Here is a 15,739-nt window from a genome sequence, read left to right on the forward strand (position 1 = left end):
TAACTTCCGTGTAAGCAAAGTAAGCTAGGATTCGTAATTGGAATAACACATCGAGAGTGCTTATTTGACGCATTAATTCTGCATCACAAATGCACTAGTGGCCAAGCCCAGTCTGAAGCAATATGAAGGCTCGGGCTTTGATGAGGCACCAAGGAGGTTGATGCGGCTTTTAGCTTCCAGTATATTGAATGTGAGATGAGGAGGAGAGAAAGAGAATGAGGAAGGGATGAGGGTCTTTATAGAGATATGTAATGTACATATATAGAGGAAGGAAATGAGAAGAATCCAAACTGTACATGTATGTGTTTGGGATGAATTATTGAATAAAAATATGCATTTATTATTAATCAAGGTCTCAGGGAGTTTATCTATTAAGATATTGATTGAAAAAGACAATGTACATTGCTTTGAACCCATGGAGGAACTTCATTCTACATCATTATGGTGCTCTTTCCTCAAGCTGGTCTATTAGGGCCTAAATCCTAAAGAATAAAAAAACATATTGGAAATTAAATCTTCAAATTCTAGAAATCTAAACTGGAAAAAAAAGGGATTTTCTGAGAGCATTTTAGGAATGCATGAGATGGTGCTTAATAAAATGAGACATAAGTAATGATAAAAATCATATTTATACACATGCAGTTCGTAAAAAAAAAAAATGGGAAAATGAAAGTGTGGGAGTGAGCGGAGAAGAGTGAGCGAAGGTGAAGGCAATTTGCCTGACAGAGAATGCTGCTATGGCATGCTGGCTTATTCATCGTTGGGTGCATGGCCTACAGGCACTAGGGCATTCCATGCTGATGAAATTGAACTACACCCAGCACTTGATGCATAACATTATAAAAACCTCTAGAGCTTGCTGTATGGATGACAGCATGGCTCGCCTATCTTTAGTGGACTGTATAGCGCTTTAGTAATGTAGGTACATGCATTAGCATGTACATGTAGGCCTATACAGTAAAGTGGAAGCTGGAAGAAATACATGTAGCCTCAAAGACGATGATGACAAATTTGCATTACATATTTTCTCGACTGCACAGTGTACATTATACTGTACAGCAATGTACCTAAAAAAGATGCAATTTGTTTATGAAGACATATATATTTAAAAATACAGATCTATACTATACTGTACACATGAAGGCCTACATGTACACTGTATACATGTACATGTAGGCCTTCATGTGTACAGTATAGTACAATTTCACATCAAAAGTTAAAGAAAATATGTTTATGTAGGCCTAATCTTTTGGCAATTCTGTGAAAAAAAACAATATATCTAAGAATAATTTCTTTGTGGACCCCCCCCCCCAAAAAAAACGTGTAATTCTGAAATCACATCTGAAAAGGTTTTAGTGTTAATAAGTATGTCATTGCAACAGTTGTTTACTGTACATGTACTTGTTCACCTGAGCTATTAGAGTACTTACGAAAGTTTGAACTCCAAAGGAAATGTGAATTATTGCTTACAAACAGCCAAGCTATGATAAGAATCTTTGAGGATGTGGGTATAAACTATTCCCTGTTCTATGAACCAATTAGCTTGACTTCCTCCAGAATGGCTCCAAAATTCAAACTTTAGTTTATACATGTACACCCACAAGTCCCACATGTTCATGAACAGCATAAACCTAATATGTAGACATACATGTACTACTGTACATGTATACAGCAATTTGTGTACATGTACATATCTTTATCTTAATAAATACAAAAAAAAACACATAGGATTTACATGTAGAGGGAAAAAATATTTACATTCTTCCAGAGGATACGTTTAGTACAGAGTAAAATTGTAATGAATCTGATAAAAGAGTTCAGTATTACTTTTAATTGCTTTAATACAATAGAAACCTAGATGTTTTACATATTTTATCCTTGAAAGAGTGAATTCAAAAATTTAAAGAAAGAAAAAAATAATGTTTACTGTTATTAACATGAAAAAGTTTGGAGATAACCAAGCAGAAAAAAGTTCTCTCAATTCTTGTTATGAAATATCTTCCTGATTACGTATTTTCAGTACATGCTAAATGGAAAATTCATTAAATGTTCCTCTGGGGGTATCAAAGTGGCACGAAGAGACGCAGGTGCCTTCATTTATCAACCTTCTAAATCAGACACCATCTTGATCACACCCTAAGTTTAGCTGGTGGTGGAATCTTCCATCCATTTTCTGACCCCCCATTTACGTGTTTAGCAAGTAATCATACACATTTATGTATTCTTGAGATGATGGGACTTGGTCAGTCGTGCCTCTACTGGGTTCCTAACATAGAGGTGCTGTTCAGGCAAGGCCTGTTAGCATGATTATGCCACCTTACCTGTATAAGAATGGATTCATTGGAGTAAGTTACATTGTCTCTCGATTGCTTGGACCTTCTGGCTTCTTATTTTTGCTGCTATTTGAAATTTGTTCCACAATTCTGTTGGAAGTACATGTAAAACAGTTGTACAAATTCTCCTTCTATGATTCCTTGAATGTGATAAAATTGTTACTAAGTTTTTATCCTGGAAATAAAAAAATGAAAATTTCTTCTTTTTTTGTATGATTCTTTAGATTCAAGATATTTCTTTTGAAGATGAAGACAACCAGGAGACGCGATCGGCTAAGGATGCCCTCCTCCTCTGGTGCCAGATGAAAACAGCCGGATACGCCAATGTAGACATCCGCAACTTCACAACAAGCTGGCGAGATGGTCTGGCCTTCAATGCACTTGTACACAAGCATAGGCCGGACCTGATTGACTACAACAAACTGACCAAAGTACAACCCGTTCAGAACCTAAACAATGTATTCAATGTTGCAGAACAGAAACTAGGCCTGATGAAGCTCCTAGACCCCGAAGGTGAGTACAGACTGATCTAATGATGATAATAATCATAATGCTATGGAATGTTAGTTGTGCTTTTATGAAAATATTATTAAGCACTGCATATTTTTTAATTCTATCCCAGGTCCCTAGCTCTAGCATAGCTGCCAATAAGGCACTTTTTAGCATTTCAAGGAATAAAGTCCTGCTTGGTACCAATTTAGCACCTCTGTCAAGTATGGTAAAAGTAGATTAATGCTTTGCTGGCCAAAGGCCTAGGGGCCAGACCAGGAATTAAACCCAAATATTGCGATCTTTGGTCTGGAGATGTACTCACTAGATCATGATGCCTCTACATGAACACAGAGCTGATAAAACATAAACATAAAATTTTATACTGTCCTCTAATTTGGATTCACATTGTTTTTGTCTCCTATCATTTTCTGTGAAATAATATTCGACATTGTGTGGTGTTTTTTAGCTCACCCAACACAATAAACAAAAGAAGAGGTTCTAAATGGTCTTCATTAGTGTCTTTTCCTGGAGATAATCAACCAGTGATTTGTCCTAATCATTCTTAATCTGAGATTACATGAACTTAGATGTCTCCCTAAGAGCTCAATAAATCTTCCACATCAGATTCCAATAGACAGTGGCGACACTACCCCAAAGAACTTTGTTTACATTCTGATTTTCCATTAGGATCTGACAGGCATAGCTGCCTGGTACAATGTAGGCCTATTGAATGTGTGTACTTGTAGATAGGTCAAAATCTTCAGTCATCACCAGTTTGAAAGGGGATTATTTACATGTTCTAGATGCATTTGCTTCGGTATTTCCCTGGGGAAATTGAATTCATAGACTGAATCGCTATGGTAGAGTAGAAGAGGTCAGCCACACATATTTCCAAATGAAGATGCAAATATAAATTCTTTGGAATGGGGGAGGGGATGGGGCAATAAGAGAGAACATATAGAAAAGAGAATTGTATCAGCTTTATACAGATTGGAGTTCAAAGTTATTAAAGATTTGTTTTGGCTCAACATTTTAATGATATATTTTAAGAGATTCTCCAGATATTCTCTTGATGAACGGGTGAAAATGCTATGCACTGAATACATGTATGCATGTACATGTACATTATACCTTTCCTGTGAATTCCATTTTTGATTCTGAGTCCTTTATGGATCATTCTCATAAATCAATCCTGCTGCTGCTCTCTTCCCAGTACTAATTGGTCCCCAGCTGTGCTTGGTTAGATGATGGGGTATATAGATTTCAGATAAAGGTTTTATCATCAAATGCGCACATCAAAACTAATTGCATTATTCTATTGTTACATGACCCAGTACCTGTTCAAAAGTATAACTGTCATTTAAAGGGGAAAAGTGTCTACTCGATTTATGCTTGTAGTGTGCTGTTCACATGTTTTTTTTCTGGGAAGGGAGACTTGTATAAGATTTTAATTCACAGTTTGTGTTTCTAAAGAAATAACATGATTAAATAAAAAAATTAATGTAGGCCTATATACTGCTCATGTAAGGATGTACTGTTGATATTGATTTTAAGTTGAATTACACTAGATATTTTTGAAATGCACATCTCAAAAGTGTACTGAATTTAAAAGAAGGGTCCTTCACATCTTAAAAATATGTACATGTATCTTTCCCACAATAAAATAAAACTAGGAAAACGTTTATCAGGCTATTATTCTGTTCCTACTATTTTTTTCAATTAAAAAAAGGTGAAATTAGTTATATTCATGAATGATATGCTTTTACCTATCAAGATCTATTATGTGACAGTTTGGTAGACCCTAAACATCTACATAATATCTTTTCATTTTTTTTGGTCACATTCAGATGTTGTTGTGGACCATCCCGATGAGAAGTCAATCATCACCTATGTGGTCACCTACTACCACTACTTCTCTAAGATGAAGGCCGAGACCGTGTCCGGTAAGCGTATCGGCAAGGTCATCAGTGGCGCCATTGACAATGACAAGCTGATCACCGAGTACGACAAGGTAACGTCAGATCTCCTCAAGTGGATCAGGCAGACCATCGAGATCCTGAACGACCGGGAGTTCGCCAACTCGTTGCAAGGTGTACAGCAACAGCTTCTTGCATTCAACACCTACAGAACAGTAGAGAAACCACCCAAGTAAGATATTGATGTTTTTGGTTTTTGTGCATGTTAATTGTTTTATGTACAGGTGTACATTGTAGGTGTACATGTATTTGCACCAGTTACAATTGCTGCTGTGGAAAATTTTGGGGAATTAAAATCGAAACTAAAACCTGATCTTGAACTTATCCTGATATTAAAGGTATTGTTTAACTTTGTGAGCAGCCGATTTAAAAAATTCTCAAACCAAGATGAAACATGTGTACCAGTGCATGTATTAGAACCAATAAACCCTGAAAACAACCATTATTGAGAATGAAAAGCTAAAACTACAAGGCAAACCCCGATTTTGTAAATAGGCATCTTGTAGACGCCTAAATAGTACACATAAGTGTATGGGATGAAATTAAGATGGTGTTTCTGGTCACTTTATGTTTCAATTTTTGAAGCACTAAATAATTATTTTTGAACGCAATTTCTTTTTGGGCTTCATTTTTGTAACATATCCTAGACACAGGTGACAAGTGTGACCTTCTAGCTCAGATTTTTTAAAAGTCACACCGACGTTAACCAATCACTTTAAACTCAACCATAAAATCTATCACAATCCATACGCTAAGCCTGTCAATAATTCCGATTGGAGCAATTATTGCTGAAGCAGATTTCATGTGACCACTTTGTTGGAGCTGTACTTTTAAGAATCCCCTTGATCTGTCCATAGAGTAGCCATTCCCACATGCATGAGCAATGTTTCCTTTCATATCTGCTCTATCCATGTTCATCTTTTTTCATTGAGGAAATGACTTGTCAGTTTGAGGAAAAGATCTCCTGGATGAATCCAAGAGTTTTGAATATCCACCAGAATCCCCAAGAAGTACCGGAAACATTGCCATTGCCACAATGAGAATGCAAAACCTGATATAAGGGAACATTGAAAGGGATGATCTTCCCATCAATGATAGACAAAGCTGGCTCGCTGCCCGATGGCACTTCTGGAAGGATACTCTTTGTAGTGTAGTTTGTGTCGATGTTGTATGTATCGCTCTCTCTCATGATCAAACCCCCTCACTCTCATGACAGGATAGAACCTTTCCTTCCAAATAGTTGACCTTTTATTTACCTTCAGAGCCCTTAAATAGGTGTGCCTCAATGCCAGTCTGCACTTTCTCCATGTGCTCTAATGTGCTCTGGTGATTAACACCTAGTAACATGCCTTAAACCCTTTTAGGTCCGCGTACCAAACGCAAAAGTTAAAATGTCGTTTGAATTAGGTTATGAAAATTTACACTAGAAAAAAAAACCACAACACTCTCTATCCATATTCACTTCAAACTTGTTAAAGTAATCTTGCTTCATTTAAGCTTTGCTATAGATGGCATCAATGTACTTTGCATCAAAACCTTCTTGTCTGTTCATCCAGACTTTCTCTCCTACCCCGCTCTCTTCTAATTTCTAATCGCATGCTTCTATGGTGACGAAGACAAATATAGACTCTAGGATTGGCAAACTTTCAACTTCTGCTCTTACGTTTGAGTAACGCTTGGCTGGGAGGTAGTGGGAGCTATTTTTACAATATTTCCAAGAATGAAAGAAGGAGCGTTGCAGTAGTGGTGAAATGTTTCTGCAAGATAGCTATGTTATACCAATCTTGAAGTAAATCCATGCATGCGTACGTGTAGAAAAGAAATCCAAAATTAGATTCTGTGTGTTAATCAGCTCTGACATTGAACATGATGAATTAATGAGAGATACAGTGTCTGCATCCCTTGATCAGATTTTTGTTGAATTCTACAGATAGAGAAAAAAGTAACATGAGATTAGATATTTTTCAATGATTAAGAACCCCCCCCCCCCCCCATTGCTAGTTTCTCCCCTTTATCTGCATACCTTGATATTACTCTTTGAGAATGCTTACATGTAGATATATGTCAAAGGATGTTTTGTTTTCATACAGAGACACCACCCCCAAAAAAGAAAAAAAAAGAAGGGAAGCCTTTCCAAAGATTTTATTTCAGCATGAATGATATGGACAATCATGCCTGCACTGGCAAGCCAAGAGCAATAGAGACAGCTGGGACTCACAATAGCTAGGGAATTATGTGATGGAGAAGTGTTTTGTTTGGTTGGGACTACCTTTAACACCACTCTGGATTCATGATGGATGGTGTTCAGTCAGTATCCCTCAAACACTGGCCTGTAATCTCATACCAGTCAGTCAGCCACAAATTAAATAAGCCAGACATCATGTGATGGTGATGCTCCGGCTCTCAGATCTGTCATTGATACCTCAGAAAAAAATAAAGATATTCTTCTCCAATGTAGGCCTGTATTACATGTAGTATTGGTTAAGAGGAAAATAACTCTGTTTGTCAGTGAATGTACATGTTTTATTTTGTTGACAAGGCAACGCGTGTGCATGTACAGACAATTTCTTTCTATAATTTTGTAGGTTTATATTTTTCAAGTTTATCTTTGGTTACATGTATAAGGGCACTTAGGAAAGGCTGCATTTTTTTTTCAGATACATCCGTAATCTAACGATTTAGAAATTTTATCAAATTATTATTCAAATGCTACTGATCAGTGAGGGTAATTTGTTTTTTTTGTTGTAATTCATTTATATAATGCATTTGCCAACAGTTCAGATTTGTTAGCAGATAAAAGAAGAAAGAATAACAGATTTTCTTTGCCTAACACACCTAAACTCCATTCCAAAGGAAGTGCCTTTGAACAAACATGAATGTGTGAATGCTTGTGCATTAATCACAGACACAAATATACATTGGCAGACCCCAGCTAGAAAATAGCACTTTGAACATTAATAGATGGACATGCAGCACACTGGCATGCACAACTGTGTACTCAATTGATCCAGTCTCAATGTAAATGTTGATTTTTTTTCTTCTTGTTTTTCATGATCTTCCTCCCATTAATCAATCAATACATTCTTGACTGTCTTTCTTGTATATTTCTTTCGTTTTTCTTCGCTAAATTTTGTTGTTTTTTAAATCTATTTTGTGTTTAATAATTTAGTGTTTGTATTTTTTCATTCAAGTATTTTTTTCAACCAATCATCCCGTACTGTGCGTCTTACATATCACATAATTCTCTGTCCCATTGTTTGCCTATCCTTGTATGCCTCATATCTACCATTGTTTATTCCCATATCTCTCTCCATACCAATCATTCTCATTTGTATTGATTATTTTTAGATTCATTGAAAAGGGCAACCTTGAGGTGATGTTGTTCACCATTCAGAGTAAGATGAGGGCTAACAACCAGAAACCCTTCATGCCCAAGGAAGGCAAGCTAGTGCATGACATCAACAAGGTCAGTGGCATACCCCAGGGACTCACTGCCAGGGGTTTCTCCTCAATTATGACTATTTGTTACCTTCCAAACATGATGAAATAGATAAAATATACTTTATGAAATCAACAATCACTTTGTTGTCTTATAAATAATCTTGATTCAAATTGTAAAGGAATTGATCAATGATGAAGGGAGTATTACAAGAAAATCGAGGTTGGTAACACAATGTAAAATAGTGAAACTATTCAAATATGTTATTTTCAGGGTATGTATGAATCATTAGTTTTGAAAATGGAAGATTGTTACTCTGAATGTGTGATTTGTATCTGATTGAATAAATTACCAGCGTTGAGTTAAAACAGGTAGGAACCCACAATTTTTAGTGTTATCTTTTGAGTTTTGATGTGATGAACAGATGTAATTCAAATTCATATGAAAGTGAATAATAGGGAGAACATACATGTAGGGTCATGCAGTATTTTTGTATGTTTCCATTATATCTTTATGACCCATTTTGTTGTGATGGTAAAACGATAGCTGGGTGTTATTGTAAAGCCTCTCAGGCTCAGTATCATAAGTAAATTGAATTCTGATTATCCTTGTATGATGGACATTCTGAAGGACATGTGGTCTGGACATATATCATTTTTCTAATGAGAAGATGATGACTGATGTCTCTGTCTCTTCCTCTCTCTTACCCCTTCTCTCCATCCTCCTCACCCAGGCATGGGAGAACTTGGAGAAGTCCGAGCATGGTCGTGAGCTGGCGCTGCGCCAGGAGCTGATCCGCCAGGAGAAGCTGGAGCAGCTGGCCGCCCGTTTCGACCGAAAGGCGGCCATGCGTGAAACATGGCTGAGTGAGAACCAACGCCTTGTAGCCCAGGATAACTTTGGCTTTGACCTGCCTGCCGTTGAGGCTGCAGCCAAGAAGCATGAGGCTATCGAGACAGACATCAAGGCCTACCAAGAGAGGGTGTTTGCCGTTGTTGCTGTTGCCCAAGAATTGGAAGAGGAGAGGTATCATGACATCGAGAGGATCAATGCAAGGTAATTTTTTGTTTCATTGCTCTTTAAAGTCTGATCATTTTTTATAACTCTAAATAAAAATCCAAAACAAAAGAATGTGAAAGATGTAAAAATTCATGATGTAAAGTTCAATTTCAAGAAATTCAAACATATTGAATAAGCTTTTTGTCAAGACTTCTTTTCCATCTTAGTGAATAATTTGATTTTTTCCCCACATGTAATCTCTCAGATTTCATAATAAACGTCAACATTGCAGATGATTTTTTCGGTCAATCAGAATGAATTCACCAATAATGAATGGTGAATTTAGAGAATGAAGTGAAAAAAAAGTTATATTGATGGTAATAAGAGGAAATGGTAAAGAAAGATACCAAAAATGATTCAAATTTTGCTCCACTAGCATGTTAAAACATCCTTTTTATCATTTTTTATGAGAAAAAAATTCAATAATTGGGAATTACTTGTTATTCATCGTATTTCATGCATGTAGTAAAGTTGATGGTGAAATAAATATGATGATTTTCTTTCAGGAAAAACAATATTCTACGCCTATGGGATTACCTGATAGAGCTTCTGAAGGCCCGCCGTGCCAGACTCCAGCTCTCATTGGACATCCAGAGACGATTCCAGGAGATGGAACTTCTCCTAGACTCAATGGAAGAAACAAAGGTATGAAATAGGATAATGTCTTGTATCTACTCAAAGTTTTCAGTACTTCTAGCATAGTTGGCAACTTTAGAAGGGAGTCCACTGCATTACGTTTGAATAAAAAACATTGCATGCAATGTTTAATCATATTGTGCTGTAATGGACCCAGGTGAGGTGGACGGGCACATAGCAGGAATTTATTCCTTGAAATGCAGAGCATTTAGAAGCTGCTCTTTTATAGCCAGGGTAATTATGTTGCATTTATTGTAGAATGCTGTGTGATTTAGTAAGTGTTATACCCTATATAAGCAAGTATAATGATTATCATTGTGATTAATAGTAGTTGATGATGTTGGACAAAGATTTTCAACAAATATGGTGCCCAAGACCATCTTATATTACCCCAGCAATATTATAAGCATCTTGAGATCCAGGTCTGTGACTGTTGATTTTAATATCCAAAGATGAAATTTAGTTTTGATTCACTTGAATTATCTGGAGAAATGACAACTTTAACCGAACGAGTAACATCACGGATCAAATGTAAATAAACCAGAAATGGGTGTCAGCAAATACAACAATTCCTTTGTGTAATAAAGTAGGAGCAGAGAAGTGAATAAGTCATATTCTTGATTGAATCCAGTACACTCTACATCTACATACCATTGCTCATAAAGGTATACATATTCTTATGGTATGGTGGCGAGGTGATGATATTGGTCATAACTTTCAATTTGACTCCAATCCTCCTTGAGATCATAGAAAGGTGAGGGGATTCCGTTCTTGGGTATTATGACGTCAAACAACTGCCCAAGAAGAAAATTGTCTGTATGAATTGGAAGAATTGCTCCTGTATTGGTCTTCATTACTATGTACCTGGTAGTTGTGGTGGTCATGGTGGTGATGGGAAGGTCTTGTTGGATTGATTTCTATGTTGGTCAAGTTTATGATTGGAGTATATTGGCTACAAGGTTTGCCTGCCAATTTGTGTCATTGAGGATTGTACCATTTGTGTCAACACGACAATGGTTCCAGCGAATTGATCATGCAATCATGGTAATTATTTGTATGGTATCTCACCAAGAGTCGCTTCCTTTGATGCTACAAGGGGATGTCTTGTTTTCCCTTGTCAAAGCATATTCTTTCTGTGAGAATGAGTTAAAAAATTAAATTCTGTAGATTTTATTAACCATGTTCATTTACATTTAGACATCATGCATGATATGTACATGTATGTGTACTATATAACACTGCTCCAAAGAAATGAATGGTGAGAATCTATTGATTCTATTCCTGGCCACAACACCGATATTAGGTTATTGGGAGATCTTGATGGTGTACATTTTGGTTTTCGCGAGCTGGTAGAATATATTGCAATTTGATATTGACCTTTGATAGCTGTGAGGATTGACCAAAAGAAAATGACACTTTCAATTTCCAGGTGCTGCTGTTATCGGAGGACTATGGCAAGCACTTGATGGGGGTTGAGGATCTCATACAGAAGCACAACATGCTGGAATCCGACATTGTGGTGTATGGTGAGCAAGTCACCAACATCAACAACCAGGCTGCCAAGTATATGGACCCCAATGGACCGGATGGTTCAGGTATGAATGTCTCCCTTACTCAGTGCATTCTTTGTCATTATTTATTGTTTTCATAATGTGTATTATTGCTCTTATAATATACCCGATCCTTGATATGTGTATGCATGAGTGATGTCTACAAGTGTTTTTATTTTCTATTAAATGTAATCTGGAGTCATTTGTTGGATAATCATTTACTTGATGGAGATGAAACTATTAGATGGAGGTTAGAGCAAAGAAAATTGTTATTTGGAGTATGACCTTCCAAAGTAGTTATTTCAATATTGAGTACTGGTGTATTTTAGAATTTATTTGTTACATGTGAAGGAAGCTACTTGTTAATACATGATAAATAGTTATACGTACATGTACTGTACTTGCTTTGTATGTTATTTCCATACCCTGTTTAACATAGTTCATTCTTCATATTCAGCTTAAAGTTTTAAAGTTTGGTAATTTTCACAAACTGGTCATAAGTAACAACCCCTTCTGTTATTTATGAGATTTGTATATTGAGGTTTGTTGGTGTTTATTTTTATTTTGTGGTGTGTTTGTTTTATCAACATCTCTGTGCTTTTTCAATTATTTACTTAAGAAATGTACACATTTTTCTGTCTTCACACTCATCACTCTGTGATGTATGTGAAGACAGGTATGAAAAATACCCCCCCCCCCAAAAAAAAAAAAAAGTATTCGGAGAAACAAATGACAGGGAGATCTCCATGGAATATAAGTAAAATTCAGTTCAATGGTTTTAGAATAAAGTCACAAACCTGCTCCAGTATTCTTAACTGCTGGAAACAAAGATTAAAATTTTTAACCAGTATGTTAAGTATGGTGAAGGTTTAGGAGGATTTGAACTTAGAAAATCAAAGATTGCCACTGAGACACCAATTCCTCTTTTAGCCTTGTGTGTTAGTGACAGGATATATACAATTAGTAGTTGATTTATCCTGTGGATTATCATTCAGTTAACACATGTCTGGAATTTATTAAAACATTCAGGGTCAATGAACTATGAATACATGTACCTCATTCATTCAATGAAAAATTCAAGGACATCTCAGTGTCTATATAAAGAAACATGTGCTTTAAAAGGAAGAACTTTTACTTTAGATGTTATTCAATTTCAATATTTTTTTTCTTAAATGTGTGATCCTGGCTCATTTTTATTTTATTTTGCAGTTTCATAGCTTCTTATTCTGAAATTAAAAAATAAGGAGATAGTAAAGATGCTTAGCAAATTTCTTTATTACCTTTTTTCCTTTTCACTCTGAATTGCTTTTTTCATAATCAAATGTGATATATTGAGAAGTATATATTTTCATAATTCCTTCTTTTTAAAAAAAGAAGAAAATATTGCCTGTTTAGAGTCTGTGAAATTGCTTTCTAAGTAATTCGGTGCAAAATGTGACATGCCTTCTTATGATACTGTTATGATATTGTTTATCAAAACATTCCATCTGAATGTGATATTCTGTGTAAATATTGATATATATTTTCAGTTGTGTATTTCCATTGTATGATTTGTCTTCAGGGTACCTACCGGTTGATCCAGAGATTGTCGGAAGTCGCATGAACCACCTAGAAGAACGCTACAATGAGCTTCAAGAACTTGCCCGTCTCAGGCGCGACAAGCTGGATGAGTCCCTGCGTCTGTGGCAGTTCTTCTGGGATCTTGCCGACGATGAGAACTGGATCAAGGAGAAGCAGCAGATCATGTCATCAACGGATATTGGACACGATCTCACCACTGTCAAACTCCTACTCAACAAACAAAAGGTAACCCTCCTATTTGATGAAACATGATTTCAGAATGAACCAATTATTTATGCTTTCTTCAAAGCACTTTCTAGAACTAATCAGAATTACTAGAATTGTAAAGTTTACATCATTTTAACAGAATCAAAGGCTGGATATAGGATTTTGGTTTCAACAACTTGTTTTATCTGACAGTAGCCATAGAAACTGCTTTTAAGCCAATAAAAATCAAGGATGATTGTCAGATTTGACAACCTGTTTGACATGCTCCCCTGACCTTCCCTATGATCAGGTACTAAACTGGATTTAAAAACTGAATTAGAGTTGTGTCAGTGTAAAACAAACATGGGTCATTTATTAGATCATTTCTAGCCTTTGAAAATATTCTTTAGGGTGTAGTGGTTAACTGTCTCTAGTAAACTTGAAATTTAATGTCCATGAATTGTTGAATACCACATTATCTATAGGCCTTGGAGACGGAGATATCGGGTCGTCATGCACAGCTGGAGAGCAACATCCGGGTGGGCGAGGACCTGATCGCAGAGGAACACTTTGGAGCACCAAAGATTCAGGACCGTATCACCGATGTCAAGAACATGTGGCAGAGGCTACAGGAGCTGGCTGACCAGAGGAAAGCTCGTCTCCTCGAAGCTGTTGACCTCTACCAGGTAAAGACAAATTCTCTCTGACAGCTTGAAAAACAATCTTCTGATGGTGTTGAATCCATCTTCATGTTTTTCTTATAAATCTGCAACAACCTTCTGCTATTCTTTATTCATCTACTCCAAGTTTACATCAAAGACTGTCTATATCAATGAATGTAACAGAGGGGGGGGGGGGGGGGGGGGGTGGGGGTGGATTGGAGGTATGGTATATGAGTGATTGTATACTCAAGATGTTAAAAGGTGATAAGGATTCTTGATAGAAAACAAAAAGAAGTTTCTTTGATATTTAATTGTTCAGTACAGTACTGTAAAAATGCCAGGATTACTTTAACCTCCTGAATGATTGTTTTCTTAAACAGTTCTTTGCTGATGCTGATGACGTTGACACCTGGATGTTGGATACCCTTCGTCTTGTTTCAAGCGAAGACGTTGGAAGAGACGAAGCCAGTGCCGAATCTCTTCTTAAGAAACACAGGGTAAGAACATTAGCTCATGTACGATCAAGGGGATCATATTTTTACAGAGTTCTAGTTAGAGTATCAATATTGAAATACTGAGGGGAGGGGGGGGGGGAAGGTCTTCTGTCTGCAGTTATCTACATTTTTTTTTCAGTTTATAAGTTCAAATTCGTAAACACCAGTGATGTAAAAAGTATATTTTGAGACCATGTTATTTAAAAAGCAATTTCGTCTGCTTAAGAGGAAAGAGCTGTTAGTTAAGCTTGTTTGATTATTCAAATAATGAATCTTCGATGATTCATTTTGAAATTATAGATATCTGCTGCTTCATAAATAAAGTTTATTTCTGTAGGTTTCATATGTAGTTGTGGTTGTACCTATTTTCTATTTTTTTTAGGATTCACTCAACTAAACCTGTTCCTATTGTGCCATACTTGTTTAACGCTAAATGTGTAATACTCGTTGATGCAAAGAATGAGTTCTCAAGGCTATTCAATTTGGTAGTGCCTATTTTATTTGTTTAGTGGTTTTATTTGATAATGGAAAAACATGTTGTGGTAAATATTGATAGATAATCAAGGCTAGGTCTGCATTGTTTTGTTCTGTTTCATAGTGATTTCTTAACATAATTTTACCTCTATGTTGCATATGTGCATGGCGTTACATTTTTCTTTCATTGATTTGTACATGCCTGTTGCAAATGCGAAACCAGAGTATTCATGGCAAGACAGATGTGAGTTTAGAGGTGGTGTGATACATATATAAAACATAACATTGCAGTTTAGTGTGAACCAATATAGCCATATAAACCCAGACTAAACCCCTTTATAGTGTGAATGCAGTTTGCATGATGATATCAGACGACAAGAATAAAGTGATATTTGTATTTACAGATATCTTCTTTATATCACTGTAGAATTGTGGATGATGATAACTCACTAACTAGTCATATTTGGATTTGAGATTGCTTTAAATTCTACACTTTTTGCATGGATTTATTATATGATTAATCTAATACAAGTTCATAAGTGACCTATAAAATTGGTATTATTACACTGGGAATTGACAATTGTATGAGCATCTACATGTACATGTGTAATGCCCAATTTTTCAATGCTAATATTTACAATATTGCAACGAGTTGTACATTATTACCTTGCGCTTTAAAAATCAAATGTTAAGGTTAAACTTGATATTCGTTTCAAAATGTTCATTGGGGCATAGATTTTCTCACACTTTTCAAAGGTCTGCATCTTATTCAAATACCCATTTTGAAAATCGGATGTCTTGTAGACCATTGGAATGAGTCACAGAGATAAACATGGCTGCTGTGTTTGCACAATGAT

General features: G+C 36.1%; 1 protein-coding gene across 3 annotated transcripts in view; it reads left to right on the forward strand.

Moving 5' to 3' along the window:
* LOC121418883 (spectrin beta chain, non-erythrocytic 1-like) overlaps positions 1-15,739 on the forward strand; it is a 60,202-nt gene that overhangs the window by 17,552 nt on the left and 26,911 nt on the right. For 2 of the 3 annotated variants that reach the window (XM_041613074.1, XM_041613073.1), the window contains exons 5-14: positions 2,558-2,846; positions 4,673-4,973; positions 8,150-8,267; positions 8,974-9,296; positions 9,806-9,944; positions 11,365-11,530; positions 13,047-13,291; positions 13,738-13,938; positions 14,295-14,411; positions 15,106-15,126. In XM_041613074.1, the coding sequence (XP_041469008.1) occupies positions 2,558-2,846; positions 4,673-4,973; positions 8,150-8,267; positions 8,974-9,296; positions 9,806-9,944; positions 11,365-11,530; positions 13,047-13,291; positions 13,738-13,938; positions 14,295-14,411; positions 15,106-15,126 (1,920 nt within the window). The remainder of the gene's footprint in view (positions 1-2,557; positions 2,847-4,672; positions 4,974-8,149; positions 8,268-8,973; positions 9,297-9,805; positions 9,945-11,364; positions 11,531-13,046; positions 13,292-13,737; positions 13,939-14,294; positions 14,412-15,105; positions 15,127-15,739) is intronic. The other variant, XM_041613075.1, reaches the window with a different exon arrangement.

The sequence above is a fragment of the Lytechinus variegatus genome, chromosome 7, assembly GCF_018143015.1.
Source record: "Lytechinus variegatus isolate NC3 chromosome 7, Lvar_3.0, whole genome shotgun sequence".
Taxonomy (NCBI): domain Eukaryota; kingdom Metazoa; phylum Echinodermata; class Echinoidea; order Temnopleuroida; family Toxopneustidae; genus Lytechinus; species Lytechinus variegatus.